This window comes from Paroedura picta, chromosome 3 (genome assembly GCF_049243985.1).
Source record: "Paroedura picta isolate Pp20150507F chromosome 3, Ppicta_v3.0, whole genome shotgun sequence".
Lineage (NCBI taxonomy): Eukaryota > Metazoa > Chordata > Lepidosauria > Squamata > Gekkonidae > Paroedura > Paroedura picta.
This window is the reverse complement of record NC_135371.1, coordinates 65,960,357-65,986,932: the sequence shown is the minus strand read 5'-3', so window position 1 is coordinate 65,986,932 and position 26,576 is coordinate 65,960,357. Positions and strand designations below refer to the sequence as shown.

The following is a 26,576-nucleotide window of genomic DNA, read 5'->3' as shown; positions in this document are numbered from 1 at the left end:
TCTTATGTATGGACCATGGCCATTATGAAAAAGAGCGCCTTCTTTTTAAACTGTTCACCTGTATAGTTGGAATAACTATGGAGTAACAAGGCTTCCTGGTCTAGCTATACAAAAATAATTGAATTCAAACAAATTAGGATGCTATTAATGCCAGCTGAAGCAGGTCTACTCAGAAAAATGGCCCATGGAGTTTATTCTCAGGAAACTATTCCTAGTATGGTATCCTAAGAGAAGACATGCCTCTTGTCTGACTCCAGTTTCACACATTGGGACATCGAGGCATAACGGAGCAGAATTTAAACTTCATTGCATATATCCTGCTGAATGCAAAGGGAAAAAAAGTCTCTCATGATTGTAAGGTAAACTTTTATTATTTATTACAGATATTATGGACTGTGTGACATTTGTAAAATTTTATAATTTACATTGCGGTAGCAAAGAACATTCCTTCTCCTCTATGTTTGCCTAAATTGTATATTGAAAACACATGCTGCAGTTTCCTGCTTCAGCAGACTAAAGGTCTGGAAAATGCCACACCATAAAAAAAATACAATAAAATTGGGAGTTAAGACAGGAAACAGATACATTGGCAGCACAGTGCAGTCCAACTAGGATGAAGGAAGCCTCTGTGTGCAATGGAATAGGACTCAGTAGAGTCCAGAATGGTCTTCATGACCATTCAGCACACCATATTAGCTCAGTGCAGTTCATTTGAAATCTGAAGCATGAATATCTTACATTAAGGTGGGAGGGAGAATAGGGGGGGGGGAGCATTAGGAAGGCTTGCATAAACTTCCTAGTCATCCTAGTTGGCACACACACACCCTGCCCCCAGTGTTGCTTGCCTTTACACAAGCAGGAGGAGGAAGTAAAACAAGATTCAATAAGAGTCCTGATTGCAGTTAGAGGGACTGGACCATATTCTTGGAATCTTAAAATAACTGTACTAGTATGGAAACCTGTATCATGAAGCATGTTTGCTCCATCTACAAGAGAAGTTTAATTTTGTACCTTTCCATGACTTTTCATTCTGGACTTGCCTGGCCAACTGAAATATTGGAGACAATTCCCTCTGCTGAGAAATTCTCAATGTCTCCTGCAGCCTAGTATCTGTTTTCAAATGCTGAATTCCCACAACACTTCAAATACCTAGGATTATCATTATCCGTGCCAGTAAAAGCATGGCTCACCTCAATAGTTTTTTTTTTAAAGCAACATAAAGTTTTGCTGTAATGATTCAAAACCTTCACCAATCCTTCCAACAGCATATTCCTGAACCCACTGATTTTAGAGGGCATAGAAGAGATTAACTCTGTTTAGGCTTGCATTGCACATGTATCTGTACTCACAAGAGCTAAAAACAGAATTTCATAGCAAGAAAACAAGCCTCTTGTAATCACCTTAATTAAAGAATGAAACTCCCATTTGGAATGCAAAATAAACTGGCAGGTTTGTGCAAATTGTAGTATTGTACCCTATGGTTTAGTACTGACAGTAAATACACACAGAAATAATGTGAAGTCCCTCCTGGTAGGCAGTATCAAAGGAAACCTAGGAAAGCATGCTGGGATGCAAATATAATATTGTTACTATTGAACTAAATCTAACCTTATTGTGGGATGGGAGAGAAATGTGATATAGTACTGACTGCATCTTCCACAATGTCAGAGAAGTAGTTATGGTTTGCTTGCCACCTCTTCCAAAACTTCAAGTCAGCTGACAAGATAATGATCATATGCAAGAGGTGTAAACTTTTTATCTGCACCGGGAAGTTAACATCACAACACTGCTGCATCAAAGAACGGCATCTAAAATGGCACCACTATTATAAGATCCTGGATAAAAGTCTAATGGACATAAGGGCATAAGAAGGAAAGCTAGTGCATTCCAGATGGAAAAGATCCTTGCTCTGTGGATCAAAGAAGTATGTACCAAGGGTTGGATTCAGACTTTTTCACTTAATCACATTCAGTTTCCATCTCTACTACAGCCTCATCCTACATGGCTTTAGTATAAGCAGGTCCTGTGATCCCCAGTATTCAAAACAGACCTTCTTTTCTGACTTGCAGAGGCACTAGCTGGATTCAACCCAATTTGTAGTAAGCCCAGGGAACCAGAGTAGGTAAAATCTCAATAAACCTGCATGCTGATTCCTATAGAAGCAGAGAAAGCTCCTATATTGGACAAGGAAGATTATGTTAGTACGATGCAGAGACCCAGTCTAGCTCAGAGGGCCTACCGTATATATCTTACCCGTATTGAGAGACTGGATTGAAAGATTAGACCAAATACAGACACTACTGTTTAGCATTACTGTTTCTTACTTGAGGACAAGCTTTGTTTTGCATGTTTTTGGATAAACCTACAAAGAGCCTGGAAAACAGCAGAAGTCCAGACAATCTTGATTTTCAGGCAATACTGAAGCCAGAAATAACATGTCACTTGTGAGATATGTTGGATTTCTTCCTTACTTCTTTAATGAAGACCCAAACAACTTGAAACAAGCTAAAAATATCCCTTCTGATTTCTGGGTTTTTTTTTTAAACAGTTCTCTAAAAATTCTGATCAGTCATGTCCTTTTCCTTGATGTTACTGAAAGGATAACCATGCCCATGCCTATGTGGCACAGGCATGCAAGTGAAGAAAGCATTTAAGTCCCAGCAGAAAGGTTCACACTGGGAAAAGGCATGCTAGTGACCAGTGCTTTCTTTATGGCATGAAACAACATCCTCTTCCCCTTTTCTGTGGAAAATTACATGGAATGAACAATGCCAGTTGTACTACATTAGGGTGGACCCCGTAACAGAAGAAGTAGTGTCAAGGCCAAAGTGAACAAAGAAAGTCGATCTCCAGAATATACAGAATGAGAAAATAATTGTCTGTTTTGTGTAAAAACCTCTGGCTGCATCTTCTTCACAGATTCCTGGAAAGGCAGAGAGAAAGAATTAAATTAATGATAGGATGCGTCTAGGCTGAAGCCCCCTGGTTCCTGGATTTTTCTTCTTCACAGCTTGAGGATATTTCTGGACAAAAGATGACAGCCTCCATGCCAACTGTTTCCCCACAATAACAGTATAGTTAACTGACAATGTTGGTACATAAATACAATATCCTCTTTTATGAATCCATCTGTTGAATCCAACATAGCATCTTTGAGTCTAATATGCTCTAATATGTGAAGAAGATAGTTTGAGTCAAACTAGCACAATTAATCATACCCAATACATTTTTGTAGTGAGAACAGTGCTGGTGCCATCTCTCTGGGTGTTTGGGGAAGATATGGACTGCAGTTCCTCCTGATCCTTTGTATTCACCTGGTTTAAGCCCATCTGAGAGTGCATTGCACTTCCTGTAAAGCAGAGAACACACAGGAGATTATGTGGGGATCAAAACTCCTTTTAAAAGCCACAGTCCAAGCATGCTTATGACGAGTCTCTTGTTTGGGTGTGCAAAATCTGCAGTTGGGAATTTTGTTTGACTATTGTGGGAACATTTTGGCGACTAACTCTTTGCAAGTAATTCATGTTTGCAAGTTAATCAAGTTACTTTACAGAATCTCCTCTTAAGCCTTGCACTTCAATGTTTATCTGTACTGTTGCTTCAGCATAAAGGGGAAACCTGCAGGAAGCATAGATCATTGAGAGTTATCTCCAAAATAGAACAAACAATGACCCCTAAGCCACTTTAGGTTGGGAAAAAGGTACTGGGGTGGGAGGAGAAGCTAAAGTTCCTTCTCCTCCTTGCTCCGCCAAGTCATCTGAGAATGTGATGGAGCCATAGGTTAGAAGCTGAATGTATGATTTGTTTGCAGAATGCTCCTGATTCAGTTTCTTTAAACCTCTGGTTTGAAAATAAGGAATAAGGTGCCATAAAGTAGATAATTATGAAATATACCAAATCAGGATACTGGTCTAAAGGAGTTTCATATGCACTTACTTAGGCATCTGTTGTTGGAAAACAAACTTATTATTTCCTCACAGTCCACCTTGTGATTGCCACTGTTCTCGCAGGAACACCACAGTGTGACGTCAGCAGTGGAATTGCTTATGTAATTGGGGGTCATGGGTGTCCCTATTCAAAGTCCCCAAAAGACAAAAAAAAATCAGAAATTGCTCATGTGGATTGCAAGTCCAAGGAGACAAGATGCAGTCTATGCTTCTCTAAATGAAGAACCTGCTATTTGGCACTTAATTCTGCATCTCCCATAACCTCAGCCTCCCTCCTTCCAACCCCTCCCTCCAATTTCTCTCTCTCTCTCTCTCTCTCTCTCTCTCTCTCTCTCATATTAGTTAGGGAGAAAAACTTAAATAATTTCCCTTTCCTTCATTCCACATGTTACCATATTCTAAGCTCAAAACAATCCAAATGAAAAACTGAAAACTGAAAAACTGACTTCTGGAATCAGAATACATTGCGCAAAATTAAGCATATAAAAGTATTAAAGTTTTATTATAGGAAGCTTCTGCCAGTTCTCCCCCTGCAATTGCAGCCCCCCACTATGCTGCTCATAGGATCTGGACCCCACAGAATAAAAATTCAATGGCTTGTTGGAGGAGGAAGTACTTGTTGGGAACAGGTGAAAATCACAGCACTTTTCTTTAAGAGTGTTCTTAAGTGTCTGGTTACATACAGGAGATATAATTTATTCTGACTGAAGAAGAGAATCTGATCCAAAGATTTACAGCATATATCACATAGTGTGGTAAGACTCATTCTATGTTTCTCCATTGTCTTTACAAAGACTTATGCCATGCTTGGCACAACAAGTGCATTCCACAGAGTTGGAAGGGACCTCCAGGGTCTTCTAGTCCAACCTCCTACACAATGCAGGAACTCACAACTACCTGTCTACACACAGTAACCCCCGTTTCATGCCCAGATTATGCCCCCACCACCCAAAAAATCTCCAGAATCCAGCCTGGCCTGAAGGAAATTCACCTACCATCTCACAGTGGTGATTAGCAATCTCCTGGGTATGCAAGGAAGTGCCACAAGAGATATCATGCTGGCATATCTCCAGATTTGTCAGTGTATCTCAGAGAACCTTGCATAACTGGAGATACACCACCATGAGGCTGGTATAATCACAAAACCGGCACAACTGTAATGGTATAGGAATGTGAAATAAGCAGTGTGGAAGCACATTAGTGCCAAGAGTAGGACCTAGTTGGTATCCTGCTCCCAACATTACACTGACAAAAAGAGTAGCAGAAGTCTAAATACTCCCATTCAGTTCAAAGTGAAGAAACATCAACTGTCCTTCCCCACCTATTCTAACAATCTCTGCAACTAATCAGAGGTCATCTAATCTAAATCTAATCTAATAATAACTTCAGCCAGAACACTGATGCATTATTATTATTATTATTATTATTATTATTATTATTAGATTTATAGCCCGCCACTCCCTTGCGGCTCGTGGCGGGTAACAATATCGCAATTCCCCATTAAAACCCCATAAAACAATAATAACATTGCCAATATTGCCGGCATGGCAAGAATGGCAGCTCAACTCCCCCCCCTCCCTCCCACTACTAGCGGGTGGAGAGGAGGTCCTGATGATGTTTTGCTTCGGGTCCAGAACCCGAGTCCCCGGGGGAGGCATAGATCTATTATCAGCCCCGGCCTCAACCATAAACCTGGCGGAAGAGCTCCGTCTTGCAGGCCCTGCGGAATGTTGAAAGATCCCGCAGGGCCCGCAGCTCTCCCGGGAGCTCATTCCACCAGGTCGGGGCCAGGACCGAAAAGGCCCTGGCCCTGGTCGAGGCCAGGCATGCTTCCCTAGGGCCGGGAACGACCAACAGGTTTTCACCCGCAGAGCGCAAGGCCCTGCGAGGGGCATAGGGCGATAGGCGGTCCCTCAGGTATGTGGGTCCCATCTCGCGTAAAGCCTTGAAGGTTAGAACCAGAACCTTGAACCGGATCCGGGCAGCAATTGGTTGCACACATGGCATTGGGCTACATTTCTTTGGCTTTATGTTGCATACATGTAGAATACATAAGTGTGGATTTTGGCAACGGGAACTTGCATAAAAACAGAACATTTTCCATAAATAGCCAAGACTGATAACAACCAAAGTAATAACATTTTCCTAATACTTATCTCTTTAGAACCCTTATAGATACATGATGTATCTATATGGGTATCTACACAAACATCCTATGGGGATCCACTCCACACAGGTAAATGAGGGAAGGAGATGCAATTACTGCAAGAATATGCCGTTCCCCCTGCTTCCACCCTGCAATATGTAAGTACAATGGGCTCAATAACTTTTCCTCCTCCAACATTTGCTTGCATGGTGCAGAAAAGATATGCCAACATTACATCAACAAGTCAGTGTGACATCATGCCTATGTAGCCCTGGTGTAGGCACACATGACCTAATAAGTAGGCAAGGAAAACAGTGAAGCAAAACCACATTTCTGGGTAAATACCAGCCACTTCACCCAATTTTCAGAACTGCTGTTGATGTTCAACAGATCTTTAGATTGTTTCACAGTTGTGTCTCTGTACCATTCAGTTTTGACAGACAAGTCTGTGTCTCTTCCCTATACTCATTACTACCCTTGGTTGTCTTCAGCATTGGACTCCCTTTGGATAGGGCTGAGAGTCCTCTCCTGTAGGGACAGCTGTGCTGAAGGAGCAGCTTCTGAAGAATCACAATCCCCTTGATTACTGCTGGCATAATAAACCAGGCTGTGTGATGAGGAGAGGGAGAGAGAATGAGGGCTGCTGGGATGATTAGCTAAAGGCAGCAGTAATTCACTTAATGAATCCAGGGGAGGATGTCTAAAGGGAAAGATACTAAGCAAAATTAATTTCTGTGAGCAGCCAATCAGCATGAGTTGCCCATGCTCAGTCACTGGGTATAACAAAGGTGATATAACCACAGAACTGGCACAGGATTTCTCTCTGGCAGGTAATGATATGCAAGGCTTGTACCAGAGATCTCAAGCAAGATAAATCTGTATTCCACAGCGTAATACCTTTTTCTTCCCGCCTTTCCCCTGCTTTCTCCTGAACTCCAAATTAATATAATAACCGAACTAAATAATTTAAGTAACAAACTGTCAAAGCTAATAAAACCTCACTCACCTACGCCTTCCTTAACTCCATCAATTCAAATGGAGCAAGATCTCCCACTAATTGAGTGAATTGATCTAACTGACACACATAATAGTATAGAGGTGAGCGTAACTAATGAAATCCAAGTGCACCCCCATTCTAACACTTTGACCCAGTGTAAACTAAATTCTGTCAAAAATGGATGTGTAGTTCTAGATAAAGGTAAAGGTAAAGGTATCCCCTGTGCAAGCACCGAGTCATGTCTGACCCTTGGGGTGACGCCCTCTAGCGTTTTCATGGCAGACTCAATACGGGGTGGTTTGCCAGTGCCTTCCCCAGTCATGACCGTTTACCCCCCAGCAAGCTGGGTACTCATTTTACCGACCTCGGAAGGATGGAAGGCTGAGTCAACCTTGAGCCGGCTGCTGGGATTGAACTCCCAGCCTTATGGGCAAAGCTTTCAGACGGCTGCCTTACCACTCTGCGCCACAAGAGGCTCTTGTAGTTCTAGATACCACTCTCAATACTATTGAAACATTGGCAACAGATGTTCAACCTGGAAGCTCCTCTATTCACTCAATTATTCCAGTAACTGACTCAAACTGACTAGAATTCAGACCTTCATCCTCTACCCTCCAAATACTGGCATGGAACATTGCAGGATGGCATTGTAAGAGAGGAGACACTGACTTTTGTTCATTCCTCCAATCCTATGATATAATTCTCCTCCAGGAAACTTGCGTTCTAGGTGAAGTCCATTTACAAGGATACTACAATTTTTGCACCCCAGCCCTGGCATCACGAGGAAGAGGCAGAAACCGAATGGGCCTCTGCTTCCTTGTGAAAACAAATCTTAAAGAAACATCATATTTAGGTGACGCCCCCCCCCCATATGCCCAAGCTCTCTTAATTAATGCCAATTCAAGTATTATCTTAGTTAACGTCTATATTCCCCTAACCTTGGAGGCTGTTGTTATTTGTTGTTACGTGCGAAGTCGTGTCCGACCCATCGCAACCCCACGGACAATGATCCTCCAGGCCTTCCTGTCCTCTACCATTCCCCGGAGTCCATTTAAGTTTGCACCTACTGCTTCAGTGACTCCATCCAGCCACCTCATTCTCTGTCGTCCCCTTCTTCTTTTGCCCTCGATCGCTCCCAGCATTAGGCTCTTCTCCAGGGAGTCCTTCCTTCTCATGAGGTGGCCAAAGTATTTGAGTTTCATCTTCAGGATCTGGCCTTCTAAAGAGCAGTCAGGGCTGATCTCATCTAGAACTGACCGGTTTGTTCGCCTTGCAGTCCAAGGGACTCGCAAGAGTCTTCTCCAGCACCAGAGTTCAAAAGCCTCAATTCTTTGACGCTCAGCCTTCCTTATGGTCCAACTTTCGCAGCCATACATTGCAACTGGGAATACCATAGCCTTGACTAAACGCACTTTTGTTGGCAGGGTGATGTCTCTGCTTTTTAGGATGCTGTCTAGATTTGCCATAGATTTCCTCCCTAGGAGCAAGCGTCTTTTAATTTCTTTGCTGCAGTCCCCATCTGCAGTGATCTTGGAGCCCAGGAAAATAAAATCTGTCACTATCTCCATTTCTTCCCCATCTATTTGCCAGGAATTGAGAGGGCCGGATGCCATGATCTTTGTTTTCTTGATGTTGAGTTTCAAACAACAAGGCAGTGATCCTTGAAGGGGGTCTTGGAGGCTACTGAGGGATATTTAAACTGGGAAGAGGTGACACATTATATTGCAAAAGAGACCATCCACAGGCTGAATTAGCCCTTATCGGAGATTTCAATGCTAGACTAGGAACCAAGCACCTAACAAATTCAAATCTAATAGGAATCAATAATAGATGTCTCTATCATGGAATAGACCCAAAATCCAACAGGGCGCGCACACATTTTATCAAATTGTGTTCTGATATGAATTTAAAAATTCTAAATGGCTCTAAAAAATTCCCAAACTCAAATGAGTATACTCATCTTTTGATTAGAGGTAATAGCGTCATCGATTTCGTTTGTGTCTCCTGGTCCCTTGTTAGTCGGATCAGCAACTTTGTAGTTGGCAGTCGAACAGAAAGTGACCACATGCCTCTAATTCTCTCAGTTAAGATAGACTTGATTGACTCCTGTTCAAAGGTAGACTCTGTAACTTTAGACCATCCCCTGAATTTTAGAAAATTAACTTGGGCTCCAATCTTGATCCCTCAGATTGAGCAAGTGATAAATTCCCCCAAAATGCAAGATTTGAGACATAAGCTCCTTACAGCAGACTCCGTTAACTCTATTTTGGAACTCTATGAGGCAGTAATTGGGCTTTTTTATCAAAACCTCCCAATAAGAACATCCCAACCCCTACTTGGTTTGATAAAGAATGCTTATTGGAAAAGAAACTATTAAGGCACTATTGCAGGCTATTCAATAAATCAAGATCTCTCGATAACCAATCCCACTATCTCAGAGCTAAAGCCAAATACCAATCTCTTGTTGCTAAAAAAAAATCCGAGTTCCACAACAGAAACTGGGAATCATTAAACAAAGCACTAAATTCATCTGATAACCGGATATTCTGGAGAACTGTGACCAATGCCTTAACAAACAAGTCAAATAAAACTATATGTCCTATTCCAGCTTCCAAATGGATGGACCATTTTTCCACATTGTTCACATTACCGTCTTCACTAGACCCTCAACTGTCCACTGGACAATCCTCTTCCTTTCCCTGTTGGCCAAACGTTGAACCTGCTGAGATTTCTGAACTGATAAAACCTCTAAAAACTCATAAGTCACCCGGTCCAGATGGGATCCCTCCAGACGATTATTCATTATGCTGACTGGTGGGCTGTGCCTCTAGCACATCTTTTTACAAAAATCAACCAAACAGGACTAATCCCAGATTCATGGCTAAATTCCATCATAACCCCAATATATAAAAAAGGAAAAATTGACCTTCCGAGTAACTACCGCCCCATCAGTTTATTGTCAGCCATTGGTAAGCTCTTTGCAAAATATCTGGCCACTAAACTTATAAACTGGACATCCAACAAATACATCATAGGGTCAGAGCAAATAGGGTTTAGGAAGGGATACACTACCTTAGATCATTGTACTGTTTTAGCTTTTTAAAGCCAGAAATACACCAAACCTAAGAGAGGAAAATTATTTGTTGCCTTTATTGATTTAAAAGCAGCCTCTGACTCAGTTTCCAGAGAGAAACTCTGGATAAAATTAAACAATCTAGACATAGACCAGCGTCTACTCTTTCTATTAAAACAGCTCCATCATAATAACCACTGCCAAGTCAAATATTCTGCTTTAACACCAAAAATCCAAATAAACATAGGAGTGAAACAAGGCTGCATCCTTGCCCCTCAGTTATTTAACCTTTTCTTAAGTGACTTACCCTTCTATTTTGACAAAGTTAATGGTCAACCCCCCCCCCCCATTCTTGGCAAAAGACCCACTCCTCTTCTTTTATACGCAGATGACACAGTTATCTTATCTAGAACTCGAGTTGGCCTTATACGCTATCTCTGGTCATTCGGAGATTACTGTAGTGACAATCAACTAAAAATAAACTTTGAAAAAACGAAGATCATGGTATTTGCAAAGACCCGATATAAGTTTCCCTGGATAATAAATGGTAAACATATAGAACAGGTCAATCACTACAAGTATTTAGGCATAAACTTTACTTATAATAACAGTTGGGTCAACCATAGAGAAAAAATAATCAAATCTGCAAAAGGCAAGTTTTAGCCAAGTTTTATCATTAAAATCTACAATGCCAAAATAATTCCTCAGATACTTTATGGAATCCCAATATGGATGGATGCATTTAATAATAAATTAGAGAACATCCAATCTTTCTTTTTCAGAAATCTGCTAGGAGTCCCAAACTGTGTGGCCAATCATACACTTGTCGCAGAACTTGGCCAACAGAGTCTAGAAGCCTGGGCTTGGTTTCAGTCCTTTAAATACTGGTTAAAAATTTATTTCCATGCTCAAAGGGGTAATTTGTTAATTAACCTTTTGAGTGACCCTTATTCTTTCAGCTGGCTGGGCAAAAAGTAAAAAAAACTTCAAATTATGGGTCTGGACATCTCATCTCTTAGCATGTAAGATGAAAGGACGATACTAAAGCTAATATCACAGAGACTAGAAGATCAGGATACACAGATTCTGGGCTCCTCTAACAACAGTGTATGTTCTCCCCACTTCTGGGATATTCCCTTATCTTACAAATCCATGCCCATGTATCTCCAAATTTTGGAGACACACCAGTTAAGAAGAGCATTTCTAGTAGCTCACTTACACATCTTTCCCTCAAATGTCACCCGAGGTAGATTTTTGAAGATTCCTCCTCAGGAGAGATACTGTTTACATGGATGTAGTGTCCCTGACACGTTGTACCATATACTTCTGGTGTATCCTAAGTTTGAAGTATTTTGTCGCCTGTTAGCTAATTATCTGAAGAAATTGAAATTCAGCTGTGTTAACGAGAAACACTGGATTAAAACAATACTAAATGTGAGGGACACAGCAACTATTATAAAAGTACCAAAGTTTTTACTGGCAGTTTTAAATGAAAATCTTTTACGATAGATTTTACATCTGAAACTGTTTGAAATTTTCATTTTATGCTTTGCAATTTTATGCCAATAAAGGTACTCTGAATTTGAATCTACCTTTTTCTTCCTGCCATGGTACATATGGCTGGTTCTGCTACCAGAGTCAAGGGAGGATTTGAGATACCTCACGATGCCTCATTAGCTTTTGTGATCAATTGGTTATGTCATTGTTGTGCATGAGGTGGATGTTCTAATTCTGCCTCTCCCTTCTATTTTGCTGTCTATACCACTGTTGCTAGCATATTTTATCTTGGTAAGACTCAGACTTACCATATCATTGACTTTTCCTAGTAAATGGTTGAGATGATTTCTGTAAATTTGCAATTGTGTCTTGTTGCTTGTTCTAGCATTCTCAATTTACAAAGTGCTCCTTGTAGAACCACTGTTCCTCAGTGCAGTGTGAATCCTTGTCTTTTCCCTGAGGGTATCCTCTGCCAATTGAACTGTGAAGGTGGGTTATATGCTTTGACTCACTAGGCTTCTTTCCCTGTGTGTCAACTTGTCAAATATAGTCATCACAGAAGGGGTTAGGAACTACAGGAATTCTCAGGTGTCTGGTACTTATAGGGCTCCTACTGGGTGAATCATACTAGTTTCATGGTAGCAAGCTTCCCATTTGTTACTGCCAGGCATGGTCCCAACGAGTTCTCTCTCAAAAGCCAAAACAGTCCTGGAAGGGGCTTTACCCCACCCTAACTTTTACCAGTAGAAACCAAGGCTTGAGGGGTGTGAATACTGTTGTAGTTACCTAGCAACCCCCACAAATGCCACTAAGTCTAGAAGGCATTTGCTTCTTAAAGCTACAGGCAATGCTTCTGTTATTTTGGGTTTTTTTAGCCAACCAATGGGTTCGTGAGGGGATCACTGGGGCATGAAATTGGGGTCACTGTGAGTGGGCAGGTAGTTGTGAGTTCCTACCTTGTACAGGGGATTAGACTAGATAACCTTGGAGCTCCCTTGGAGCTCCCTTCCAACTCCATGATTCAATGTATTATTTTTAAAGATTTCAGTTTTCTCTGCAGACCTGGAGCTTTTCAGATTTATGGAAAGATTTTCTTCTTGTTTATGGTTTCAGTCTCCGTATTTAAGAATTTGCAGATTTGGCCTTGCTGAAAATTAATTAAATATACTGATTACATCTCAATATCACAGGAGAAACTAGTGCTACTTCAAATTTACTGTGAACATGAAAATGAATTATCTAGATCAAATAAGAAAAGGGCACATTTTGGGAGATTTCTCAGAATTTGAGAAATGATTATTTTCTGGTAATCACAGAACCTTTTCCAATATACCCTGGATCTTAGTTAGTAATCAGGAGAAAAGTTTTGTTATAAATGTAGGAAAGCTTTAGCACATACTACTAGTTCTAATATTTGGTAATTTCGGTAAAATTCAAAATAGTCAATTTAGCTATAAGACAGAACATCATTAAGATTATTGTTGGTATTTTGGTGAAGCTTCATTTTTTCATATGCAATGCAAGTGTCCCAGGGCAACTTGTTTTTGAAAGATAGTGTCAGATTGTATATCATATGGCACTGGGATTTTAATTTTACTTACTCTAAAATTGTTTCTGTTGAATTACATAGAAAGAATCCCAAGACAAGACAGAGAATTTCTATCATATGCATTCTCTGCATCATACTGTTTTTTTCTATCATTGTAAAAGAAGTTTTTCTCAAACAGACAAGAATGGCTGGACAAATTTTTGAAAGATAAAATTTCAACTGGTACAGATCACTGGAGCCAAGCTATTGCACACATGGGAAATATTATTTTTGCATCTTGAGTAGTCTGTTTTAGAACTGATGAAATGCATATTTGTGTACTTATTTCTTTGTATGCATTTTGATTATAATAGAATCATTTAAAAAAATGAGGGAAATTGGGTTGTTCAGCTATACAACTGGCATATGAGATCAATCACAAGTTTAAAGGTGGGAAAATTCTAATGCTAATGTGGTGGTAGTGTTCCCTTCATTTAAGACTGCAACCAGAGCAATTCACACTCTTATTTGTGTTCTGTTCCACATATTCTACAGACATAGCATTGTATAGCTTCTCCTGCCCCCCCCCCATCCCAGATGGGTTTCATATCATAACCCGCATCAAATCTCTCAATGAATTCCTCTCAGCTCAGCACATACCAATCATCCCCATGTAAGCCTCCAGGCAAGTAGCATGGTTGTGCTGAAAGCAGCCATCTGAGGAAGAGCTTGAAGGCTTGCATTGTTCTTGGAAGTCAGCCAGCCGAGATCTAGTAGAAAACAATAACTATTAGCAAGAGTGACTTTTGTACCATTACAGAGGATGTTTACTCATCTCTCATGCATTTTGTAGAGAACACCAGGATTTTTAATACGAAGCCAATATAATAATAATATAACTTCAGAGTAAGGTGTAAGTTAGAGGCAGGCAATGGGCAGTCCTTGGCTCGAACACAATTCCCAGAGCAGTGTAACCAGTCACTTACAGCTATATCAAAAATCATTTTAGAGTGTACAAAACTGAAATTGCACTCTTAAATATTGTAATACATCTTTTATTAATCTGGAACAGCTTGTGCTGTTAAATAAAAAGGTAAGGGGTATGTGGGCGGAGAGTGGGTAGGCCCAAAGTCTGGACTGAGCCCGCCCCACCCGGACTTTGCCCCAGCTCCTAGCCCGGCCACGGACAATCTGGCAGCAAGGACGACAGGGCAACACATTAGTTGCCCTTGCCGGGGAGGGGGGAGATGAGGTTGCCTTCCGTGGGCTGGGGAAGCATTGGAGGGCCGCACAAGCGGCCTCCAAAGCTTCCCAGCCCACAGAGGGCCCTTGCTGGGAGGGACTGGGGAAGGTACTACCTTGTGTGGCCCCCCAGGCTTTTCCAGCCTATGCAAACAGCCCCCAAGGCTTCCCTGGCCCCAGGAGCGCCCTTGCCAGGAGAGGGTGGGGGAAGGTGCACGCTTGACCTCCCCCTTCCCTCGCATACTAACATGGCTGCTCAAGCCCACCCAGCCAAATTAGTCTCCCAGGGAAGGGTAGGGGGAGATTGCTGGTGACAGCCCAATCCCGTTGGGGGGAGTGGAGGGCTCCTATTTCAGACCATTTTGTTCTTTGAGGGTAGGATCCTTGGGGCCAGGAGGGATTCTGCATGGAGCCAAATAAAACAGTTTAAAAAACAAACAGTTTAGACCGCTTTATTATATTACAATCATTGTTCTGCATTGGATATAGTCTGTTGAAAAACCACATTGCAATGCTCTCTGCATGAAACAATTCATAGCCCTGCCCCTATAGTTTTGACAACTCCACTGTGTTTTCTAATGCAGTCACTAATCTGCATAACTAAAGATCTTCTCTACATGGCTAATAGTTGGCTAATAGATCGTCTCAGGCAGGCAGGAGAGAAATGAATCAGTGAAAAGCATATTTCAGAAACAACACTTAAAAGGTGTAAGTTAGAGGCAGGCAATGGGCACCGAAGAGGCAGTTCACCATGCAGAGCAAAATCAGTTTTGCAGAGTAAATTAACTCTTCTGTGCAGGGATCAGAAAAACAACGGTGTATTTAGTGAGTTTTCATCAGCTTATCCATCATGCAGAAGAGGCCCTGGTCTGACAAGGGTTGCCAGCTTCAGGTTAGGAAATCCCTTAGAATTTCGTGTTAGAGTCCACGGAAGACTGGGAAGGAAGCGGCCTCAGCTGGATATAACTCCACAAAGTCAATCCTGAAAAGCAGACATTTTCTCCAGGACCCATTATGCACGGGGGGGAATAACGCACATTTGGGGTGGAATGGCGGCAACTAAAATCACCAATAGCACACGGTGCCGGCTGCAACCGGCCGCAGCTTCGGTGCATGCCGCCAAAAAAGCTGCGTTAGCGAAACGCGGAAGAAAGCGCAGCTTCCGGGTGACCAGGGCGCAACCAGAAGCGGCGCCAGGATCGCCGCGTGCATAATCGGTTACTCTGGGTTTTGGCGCCGTCGAACCCCGCCCCATGCATAACCGGTGTGTTTCGCGTCTTCACCCTCCGCGTTTTCCATGTGACCCGAAATCGCTGTTTCGGCGGCCGTGCATAATGGGCCCAGGAGGACATCTCTGTTCTTTGAAGTTCAGTTGTAATTCTAGGATATTTCCCGGTCCCACCTGGAGGTTGGTAACCCTAGACAGACTAAATAAAAGGGGGAAAGAAAACTCAACCCTAAATATACTGATCATGTTGAAAGGGTCAAGCTACCTCAAATAAAATATCAAAATATATATGTATATGGTGTACACAATGGCAAAGATTTAAAATATAAGGACTATCAAACTACTTAAACCATCAAAATGAACTTTCATAAACTATAGTAATTTTGCATACAAAATAGATTATTTCACATATATAGTTGATGAACAAGCAGAGATATGGAAGAGGATATGGAGTTGCCAGAGTAGAAATAGTGTTGAGGGGGATATACAAGGGAAAGTGAGGTACCCCCAAATTCTTGAGGGTTCCCTACCAAGCCCAGTGACTGGTACCACATAACTGGGCCATAGTTTTCCTGGAGTAGAGGCTGCTGGGGAGGGTAGAATGAAAGACAGAGGGTCAAATAATTGTAGGTTAAGTGTTGGGGGAGAAGAGACAAGGAAGCTGGAAAAGGGGAGATTCTATACGGGTTTTCAGGAAAGGGAAATAGGAAATAGTGTGGGAATGGGAAATGAGATGTCACTTGCAAGTCCTTGCAGGTTCCTGCTTGCACTTCATAAATATGAAGCTGTTCAGTAACAGCTTCATATGGTACAAATGTTGATGGTGCAGCTGACCGTTTCTGACCTTCTGACAATTAACTGGGGAATAAAGTAGCTTGCCAGATTGCAGAAGCTGATCATCCCTGATCTCAATAATAAGGTGCATTTGAAAGAATGAATTTTATACAGCTCTGCAAAACACAGCCCCTTTGTACAGTACGTTTTCATTTGTTTTTCTTCACCAAATGTAAGGTATAATTTAGAGCCTAGTTGCCCCCATGAGACAGAATCTTTAGTGTACTGTGTCAGCTATCCCAATCCCCACAATGCCGAACCTACTTGCAAATATAATCTTTCAGGCATGTATCCAACAGGGCAAGGCAGTTTGGTTTACTATTGTTCTGGAAAGAGCAATCTGGGACAATCGTTTTCCGGCGTCTCTCTCCACAGAACTCATCTTGGCAAGGGCAAAAGAGGAACCTCTTGGTGAAATCCATATCAACTCTCCCAAAGAAATGCTTCAGTTCTTGGTGACATTTGCGTTGGTTGCAGGGGTGCCCATCCTTTGGGCTGCAGTTAGAAACATACATTGCACGAAGACGTCCACACCTACGATTCAGGCTGCAAACCTGAGCACCTTGCAGGCAGGGATTTGTGCTGTCCCCAGCTAAATGAGACCCTGGATAATTACAGAAATACAAAATAAACAGAGCAAATTCCAAGGATTATCTCTTAGGACAGCTGGACAGTTCCATCATGTTCTTCACATCTGAGCGGGTTTAAAAAAACAAACAAACATTATCTAGAAGGACAAAATAGCAGGGAGTATTTGAAATAATGTTCCCCTAAATCTCTAACAATATTTGAAGCAATGAAAACCAGCAGCTTCAGATTTCTTTTAAAAATTGAGTCTTTAATTACTTTGTTACCTAATTACTGCTTTCCCACAAATTATGCCTGACTTCTTAGACTAGAATGCATAGACAAAGTGGAATCATAGATACAATCTAGTGGACACTCACAACATCATTTCAATAGGGCTTTAAGTCACTGACAATGCTATAAGGAAAAGTATCTTTGAGAACTACAAATCACCAGAATATTAGTAAAAATGATTAGGTTTACCCTGGGGCAGTGACTCAGTTTTACCTATAATCTTTCAACTCTGCCCCTGCAATTCCTTAATATTCCTTTCTGTATAGCCATAAAGAACCAGAATATTACTCTACTGACTTCTGTGCAGACTCACTCTTTCTGCTCCACAAGGCAGTCTAGCATCAGTATCCTTAAATTAGCAGTGGTCCATAAATTATTTTCCATCCTCCAATTTTATCCCTATAAATTACTCCTAAAAAGGGGAAGCATGATAAAATATATGAACTGTACCTGAAACCCGAGTTGCCAGCTTGTTGTAGTTGGTCTTCAAGGACTCCTCACTTACAACATTCTTGTAGGGAGAAATCTCCAAATTAAAGTCACCTATGTAAAGTGATACATTAATGTGTCTGCAATGTGTAGCAAGGGCTTCATCAAGGCATTACTCTTCTCCCACCAGCCAGAGATGTATCTGCCATTATAATTGCACACTATACTATATAATAGTGGTCCCCATTATGTCACCATGCCTGTCTTGGAAGGCAAAAATGAGTGATGCATTACCATGCCAGACATAATGAACTTAAGCAAAGGTCTGGACTTAAAAAAAAATAATGCTCTTGTAGGTTAGCACAAAAATAAAATGAAAATTTAAAGCTTAAAGAAAACAACAAATTCAAGCTGTTGAATGCATTGTGGGCTTTAAATGTTGCTGATTAGCAGTATGGCAGGGAGCCAGGATGGGAGGACAGCTTGCATCTAGTCCTGTAAAATGACTTGCAACCAGAAAACGCAGGACAAATGATGCAGAAAAGTAGGTCTTCACAACTACATCACTAATAGCTTCACAGATCAAACACCAGCTAGGTGAATTAATAGCATTTTGCCAGTCTCTACATGAAAAGCTAGCACTATGATTGTGTTGAAATGTCAGAAGAATCAACAAAACTTTGTCTTTACAAAAATAGGGCAGCTATATGGGAATGTAGTGACAGTGACTATGGAAATGTGGTGACACTGATCTCATCTGACTAAACAATTAGTGTCAATGATGGACAAAAGGCTACAGAGGAAGCAGTTTATTTGTTTCTAAAAGCTTCAGAGAGGCCACTGTAAGGACTACAATGTTTTCCTGAATTGCAATTAAATTATCTCTTTGTGTTGGCACAAGTGACTCTTCTTTCATTCTTTGGCTAGATATTAGTTATTCTCCTTAGCTCTCTTCACAAACTGGCTAATTCTATTTTGGCAAAACTCCATGTATTTTAAGGATAGCTTCTTTCTTTCTTTTATATAACATCCTTCACTACAGCTCAGGACAGTTTACATAGACCATGAAAAAACATGGAGCAAGTACAGCATAACACAGTAACAACTTCAAATAAATAAGTGGTAACAGTAATATCAGTAATAACAGTGGTTCCAATAGGTCTAGTAACTGGTTGAACAACATTAACATGTTAACTATCCCATGGTTGATCAGTTCAGAGTTCATGGGGAGGGGTTCTGGGGGCTCAGTAGATGCTGTTGGTTCGGTCAACCTCAACCAAATGCTTGAAGGAACTGTGCTAGCTCTGGCCCTGGTTGAGGTCAGATGAGCTTCCTTGGGGCCAGGGATCACAAGCCATTTGGAAGTGGCAGAGCGTAGAGCACTTTGAGGGGTAAGACAATGAGGCGGTCCCCCAAGTACAATGGGCCCAGACTACATATGGCCTTAAAGGTGATTATCAAAACCTTAAGTCTGATCCACAATTCAACTGGTAGCCAGTACAGTTGGAGAGCAGCCCAGATGTGGGACCTCTACAGTGTCACTGAGAGGACCCTGACTGCTGCATTCTGGAACAGCTGTAGTTTCTGGATCAAGGTTAAGGGTAGGCCCACAAGTACTTTGTATTCTGGCATAGGAGCTGAATTCTCAATGACTTCTCAACAACACATAACTTGACCTGATAGCTTAACTTGTTCACACTCCAGCAGTTGCAGAGAGCTATTGTATATAGATACTATAATCAGAGACAACTAACCCTCATGGGCCTGATCAGTGAAACAGTAATCTTTCCCTACCTTTTCCTCCGTAACAATAACTTTGGATGCTGAGATAGCTCTGACTGGATGGTTATTCTGGATTGGGAGATGCTAGTCTGAAACAAGAATGCATACTCTGAACTGGCCTTTAGTAGAAAATGAACCATTGCTACAAGGTTAATGTTATGGGGGTGGGGGGGAAGCAAAATCCAGGGCATTGGATTGCAAGCTCCAATGCATAAGGCATGTTTGTATTCACAATGGTTAGCTAATGTGCGGTAATTACTTCTTGACAATTTATAAATTTAAAGTGGTTAATGACCGAGCTTCCAGAGGACACCAGTTTGCTGTTTTCCTATCCATTTCCATGGCCAACCATGTCTTTTCCTGCTTTGCTTGCTTTGTTATTTACAAATTCATTTGTTGCTACTAAAATAAGCCCAATTGTAATCAAACACATATATTATAAAAATTGCACAAAACTGTGATTTGCATAATGTATTGTGTCCACGTGAAAATTGAGCTTACATGGTGTCCACCCAGCACTTGTCAAATCATAGGTGTGCTAAGACTGTCAAAATGCATAGGGACACACTATGGACCAAGACTGTGGTCTACAGGGAGAGTGTAGTCTTTTCATCCCATGCTGCTTCCCTGCCCTAACATGACCCTGTAGAACTTGCAGCAAACCTGAAACTGTATTTAGGGCATATGCTTCAGTTCGGCTTTGGCACTGATCTTTTCACAGCACAATATCAGTCATGAAGGACACTTTCTTTCTTTTTTTCTTTTTTGAGCAGGTTCTGTAGAAATCTGTAAAAGCCAAATGTATTTCCAAAGTCCAAAGAATTCTTCAGTCATATTTAGTAATATTGCAAGAGGAGACTTTCTTTTCTCACTAGTAACTAGTTCACCAATCATTTTAATTCCCTTTTGTTAAAAACACATGGGAAAAACAAAAACTGTCTTGTGACCCTTTGAAGACTAACAGATTTGTTGTAGCCTAAGCTTTGTATGAGAGTATTCATACCTCAATGCTTTGTATGTCTCAGGCCCAAACCTGGGAGCCTTTAGTTAAAAACATCTTAGGTAGCAGGGCTGAGAAAACCTTCTGCAACAGACCTTGGAGAGCAGCCTGCAGATGATTCTGGGCAAAATGGGTCATCGATCAAATTCAGTATGGGGAACAAGTGCTTGTTTAATTTTGGTATTAGGAGACAAAGAATCTTGTCTCCTAAGATCTGAGGTTTTGTTTTGGGGCACAAAATTGCCATTTTCACTCCCTTCCCAACTTGAAGAAGGATGCTAATGTTCCCACCTACCCATGTAACTAAAGCTTCCCTCACCTTCTGGAACAGTGGAATGAACAGTCCAGTAGATGCGCAGGCATTGCTCCTCCTGTTTTTGTGTGCGGCGCTGACACTTGCATTCCTGAAAATGGCTATTTCTGATCATGGTTTCTGCTTGCAGGCATTTGTTCCTGGCTCCGTGATCCAGAATGAAGAAATTGTTTTGTGCATAGGAACGGGAACAGCTTTCCAGGATTCGATAAGTATTGTTGCAGGCAGGGTCAGCCAGACAAAGGCTCTCGGCTGTTATGCAGCTATTTGGCTGTTCAATGGACTGAGGAAGAAGGCCTCCTAGAATCATAGAAAAACAGTGTGTGCATTCCACAAATTTATTTTCCAGGCTTTCCAAGGGCATTCACTTGATAATGCTCCATTAGTTTAAGAGGATTAATCTGGAGGTGTCTAGATATTGTTTTTACAAATATTAACATAGATGTAGGAGCATTTCCAGTTTTTAATGTTAATGAAAACAAATGCATTCAGGGATGAATAGGCCATGAACGACATTGAGAAAATGGGCTAGTAGCCTGAGGTAAGTTCCCCCTCCCTTGCTGGGTCTACCCTATCCCTGAGTGAAGCAAGGCTCATGTCATGCAAGCTGGACACCATGCAAGGCAGGTGGGAGCTACTATGATCCAGCAGCCCTTGTTTTGCATGAGAAGGATGGGCAGAAGCCACTGCCACTGAAAGCTGCTGCCCTGATTCATGTGAGGCAGGCATGAGCAACCACCACAAGCCAGTGGGCCCTGTCTTGTGTGAGGCAGGCAAGAGTCACAGCAAGTCAGCAGCCCCTGCCCTGCACAAGATACGCAGGTGCAATCTGGCTGTCCATATTCCCCTACAAGTCAGAAAGGAGCTGCTGCAAGCCATCTGTGCTCTTTCTGCTAGCTCTTCCTCTTGCCTCCCACCACTGGTGTGCTGCGCTAGTTGCTGCTGCTGATTTGGCCTTCCGGTCTGCCCCTGTTTTATTCCTTAGTATCATGGGCTGTCTTTCCCTACCTGGGCACCTGAAAGTCTCTATTGTATTTGGGATGATCCACATCACATTTTACCTAGTCCAGGTATATGATGTGGCTTCTGAATAATATGTTCTTCCTTCAAAAAGGCAACGCTAATTTTCACACACACTTCCCCTTTAGAGCTTTCAAAAGGCCTTTTTTTCTTCCACTGAAGAGACACATTTTATATTATGACTCAGCTAGGAAACAGGAAGGGAGAGTTGTAATGCCACAGGAGGTCATAGGAAAAAATACAAGAGCCCCCTGCAGGGGCAGAGAGAGGAAATGACCACTAAGAGGGCAAGGAAAATGGCTGCTGTGTGGGCTGTAAATCCAAACTTTCCTACCTACACAGCTGCCATTGAGGCTTTGTTTCCCCAAAACTACACACTGTATCAGGTTTTGGAAAAAGTGCAGAAAATATGAGGAATTCCTGGAGTTGCATTTATGCATCATAATGCTGTGAAGAAGCTGGAAAAACAACAACTCTGTTTTCCAACAAAATCAAATTTGGGGCAAATAATCTATGTAGATCAGGCAAAGATTAAATTAGGTGTTTGGTGCTGAATTCAGATGGAATTAATTTTTGTGGGGTAAAAAATATGAACATGGGCCTTTTACTCTCTAAATCACCTAGGAATTGGATTCTCCATATCTGTTCTTAGGGTGTGTTCTTGTACTTTTCCTGAAATGACAATATAACCAAATGTCTGTCATAACTGAGATCTCATAAAAGTCACAAATGAACATATTTCCTGATCCGTCAGTACAGTGGTCTTTTGTACCAGAATGCAAGGGGGAAATGACTGGAGAAATGACAGCTGCAGATCTAAAACTGCCCTTGAATTTTTAGCACACACAACTTGCCGTCCATTCCTGAACATACATCTCCCTCTCCACTGCACACTTTGGCTTAGCTTCACTTATTAGCTCACAGTCTTCCTAGTACAAATTTACAAGCTTTTCCAAAATGTAAATAGCCCTGAACTATATTTAAGTTTTGTTCAGAAAGATATTGTAACAAAGAATATTGTTATTATAAATCAAAATCATATTAATAAACTACTCCTCTCTAAAAATCACGCTTGAGGTTGTGTATAACAGCAATTTTCAGGATAAATTGCCTATAAAACCAATAAAACAATTACACAATAATCCTGAATCCTCTGTTGTTTGATTCTTGGGCTTAATTCCTACCAGTATCTCTTTGAGCCACCGTGCACGAGTTATTGTTTAGAGTTAACTCCCCAGGAGACTCTAAGGATAGGCTCAATCTTCAAGATGTGTCCAAACATCTGTAGAAGTTCATTCACACACCATACTTGACATTTTATAGATAAAAACCATTGTGTATATATTTACATCTCTCAGGATCAGAACAGATTAGAGCAGTTTCCCTTAATACCAACACTTCAGTCCGTAAGGGACTAATCCATAACATCCATACAATTCAGAAGTCACAGGCTTTCTCTTCTGATCAGCTATGGCCATAAATTGTTTAACAAAGCTGCATTTTTATTTATAATCCATCACAAAGCATGCCAGTGACTTCAGGACAGCTAACAAGAACATATCAGAAACACTGTAACTGAAAACAACATGGGGATGTTTCAGAGAACTGCAGTTTTATTTATATTTATTAATTGGATTTATGAGCCACCCTTCTGTTACAAAAGTCTTGTGGTGGTTTCTTTGGCAATAATCCATATTACCTCCACTGGACCATAAAAATGCATTATAACACAAACTATAACCCTATTTACTACCGCCCCATGCAAAGCAGAAGGGAAAAAAGAACCCTGTGATTTCTTGTATCATTTCAATATGGGAGCAAAGGCTACAGGCCTAATGCTACTGAATAAAGTTCTACCCATACAGTTAAGTCAGTGCTATAATACTACTTACTTACTTCGTATGTTAGTGAGTAATAATTACTCACCTCATTACATACAGTTATACATGTGTCTATATAGGCTCTGTAAAAAGCAGTTACAGCTATTTAAACCTGAACATCTCCAGACATACTTCTAGCAAGTGAGGGAATCTTGGCAACAGATAAGGGAGATCTGGGCTGAGCTTCTGTTACAGGTATTAAAACCTGGGTGTGGCAGCAGTATGAATCTAAGGTATTGAATTGCCCTGCATTACTCAGGCCAGTAGATTTAGAAACAGCCCAAGATGTTAAAATTGTATTATATACCTTTTCTCTTTCTTTGTTTAAATGGTTTTGTAAGTTACTTAGAGACTTAGGGGGAAGAATAACAGGCTAGGAACCCTAATTAAATAATAACCTTATCATTAATTTAATGATTACATTCTTGTTTATATTTTTATTCCTAGATTAGAGTAATGTTACTTAACCCTGGACCATAATAGGGAAATACTTGGGCTTCCTTGCAACAACTATTAATTGTGCAATTATTATATTTCACCTCTCTCCCAAAAATTGCAAGAAAAGGTTTTCATTTATTTATTTTCCTATATATAATTACTCTAAATAACTCCCAGTGTTCTGTGGATTTATTGCTAAGTAAATATCCAGTGGATAACATCCTTGTCTCTATAGATGTAGTATATACTTGATGGCAAGATGACCCTGAATGTAAGATGACCCCCTTAGAATGTAATACACACAAAAACATCTATTAATGGATATGGCCATAGTTTGTACATAATCATAAGATTACCCTTTCTTTTTTATGATATACCTAAGGGGGGGGGGGAACTAGTCTTGTATCTGAATAAATATAGTAATATTATTTTACTCTGGAAATAATTTCATGTGAACATGTTAATTCAGAATGGTGCTTCCACACGTAACAAAACACCATTTATCAGTTATCTTATGATTGTGTCAAAGCGTCAGTGCTGTTAAAGAAAGAATGTCGAAGGATGCTATTCTAACCGATGCATTTTTATATTTGCATAAAACAACATTACTATTATCACTGTGTATATGAAAATACCCTAAAAGTGTTTTGCATTTCTAGCGTTGCCATATAATGTTAAACATTGTTAAAAATAGACCTCCTCTTTGTTCTATATTAATTTAAGCTCTTGTTAGATTGGATCCTTTAAGGACTCTGAATCCAATAGCAGTAGCCACCCAAGTTCCCCTGGGAATGTCACAGGCAGAGCAAGATGGAGATAGCTATTTCTAGTTGCTTCCCCCACCACCTTAAGGACAAAGGTGAAATTACAGGAGAATAAGCAATTTTAAATCAAACCCACATTCTAGCCAACACAGGCTTTAGAGCCAGATTACAGGCAGATACCAATAAAGCAAAATCCTTTATCAGTTTTATATACGACATTTTAAAAACAAAACATACAGCATTCTTAGAATTGCTAAAACCTGAGAAGTCAGGATGGTATAGTTAAGAATGTCAGACCCAGGTGTGATTCTCCACTAGGTCATGAAAACTTGCTGGGTGACTGGGCAAGTCCCACACACTCAGCCTAACCTACCTTACAGGGTTGTGTGAGGATAAAATAGAGGAAAGGAGGATGCTGTAAACTGCTATGGGTCTCCATTGCAGAGGAGGGTGTGATATAAAGGAAGGGAATAAATAAGGATCAAATGTGAAAACATCGAGTTCAATCGCTCTACTGCAAGTTCCTTCTAGTGTTTCAGACTGGCTCTAGCTGCCCTTGTTTCCCCAAATGGCTTGGCACCAACTTGCTGAAAGTTTCTTCGATGGAGCAGCTGTGGGGAGGGAGGGAGGGAGGGAGGGGGGGGTACAGCTACGTCGTCCACTGATGGAACTTTCTTCTTCCTTAGGTGGAGGCGAAAAGGGACTCATTCGCAGTCGCTGCGAATTCATGATGGATGACTCCCTCCCGCTCCCAGCGCTCGACAAGAACCGAGTCAGAACCCGAGCAAAGGGTGGGCGGGTGTGGGGCTCGCGGTCACCGCTTGCAGAGCAGAGACAGAGATCAGTTCGGGACTACGTGTCCTTGCCGACCGCGAAGCCAAAGGCTTCCATCCGATTCGAAGCATGCTTTCTCGGGGGTATCTCGCTTGCGGGGCTTACCTCCTAGGAAGCTGCGCACAGATTCTGCCTTTGGAAGGGGAGAGCAGAGAAAGGCGACAAACTCGAGCAAACCACCCACGCCAGAGTCTTTTTTGACCTGACCCCACACACCCTTGCCCAGAGACCCCCCGCAGCGCAATCCTAAACCACAGCGTGGGCTCTTCTCCCGGGCCAACAAGCCCAGATCCGACGGCCTCCGCCCCCCCCCCCCCCCCGGACCCATCACGACAAACCACGCTGGCTCCTCATCCCATTCATTACCCGTTCGGGAGAACAGCAGCCCCAGCAGCAGGGGGAGCCCCATGGCGGCGGGATCAGAGGCGGCGCTGTGCTGGTCGCTCCCCTCCGAACTGGTCCCTGGGGGGGGAGCTCACATGTTCCCCTCAGTCAGCAGGGCATGGGCCACTGTCAGCGCGGCAGCCAGCCAGCCAGCCAACCTCCCTCCCCGCGGACGTCCAGTCTTCGCTAGGGTTCGCCCTGTCTCGGTCTCGCCTCGCCTCTTCTCTCTGCCTGCACAGGCTTGGCAGGTGCGCGCACGGAGGAGAAAGGCGGGAACCTGCAAGCACCAGGGCGCGATGGGAGGGCAGCTCGTTAAGTGAGCGGCGCTGAAGCACCCTGGTGGAGCGCGATAGCAATTGCCTGGCTGAAGGAGGGAGGG

The 26,576-nt window shown here is 41.8% G+C and overlaps 1 protein-coding gene across 2 annotated transcripts; it reads right to left on the bottom strand.

Annotated features, from left to right (window-relative positions):
- Window positions 1–349: 349 nt before the first annotated feature.
- GFRA3 (GDNF family receptor alpha 3) lies at window positions 350–26,576 on the bottom strand. 2 transcript variants are annotated; one of them, XM_077326172.1, is made up of 9 exons: window positions 26,180–26,576; window positions 20,884–21,177; window positions 17,804–17,896; window positions 16,757–17,096; window positions 15,714–15,857; window positions 13,849–13,958; window positions 3,937–4,071; window positions 3,219–3,349; window positions 350–2,923 (listed from the first exon to the last, which is right to left on the bottom strand). In XM_077326172.1, the coding sequence occupies exons 1-9, from the start codon at window positions 26,220–26,222 to the stop codon at window positions 2,786–2,788; spliced, it is 1,428 nt and encodes a 475-aa protein (XP_077182287.1). In that variant the 5' UTR covers window positions 26,223–26,576; the 3' UTR covers window positions 350–2,785. The 2 variants fall into 2 exon arrangements, with proteins under 2 accessions (XP_077182287.1, XP_077182288.1); XM_077326173.1 differs by lacking the exon at window positions 15,714–15,857 and having other exon boundaries at window positions 26,180–26,569.

Bases quoted from the DNA above. Each gene is read 5' to 3' on its own strand.
- GFRA3 (XM_077326172.1), bottom strand. From the start codon at position 26,222: ATGGGGCTCCCCCTGCTGCTGGGGCTGCTGTTCTCCCGAACGG. The intron at 21,178-26,179 runs GTAATGAATGGG...CTATGATTCTAG, and splicing joins GCTGCTGTTCTCCCGAACGG to GAGGCCTTCTTCCTCAGTCC. The intron at 17,097-17,803 runs GTACAGTTCATA...GTAATTATCCAG, and splicing joins GCTGGCAACTCGGGTTTCAG to GGTCTCATTTAGCTGGGGAC.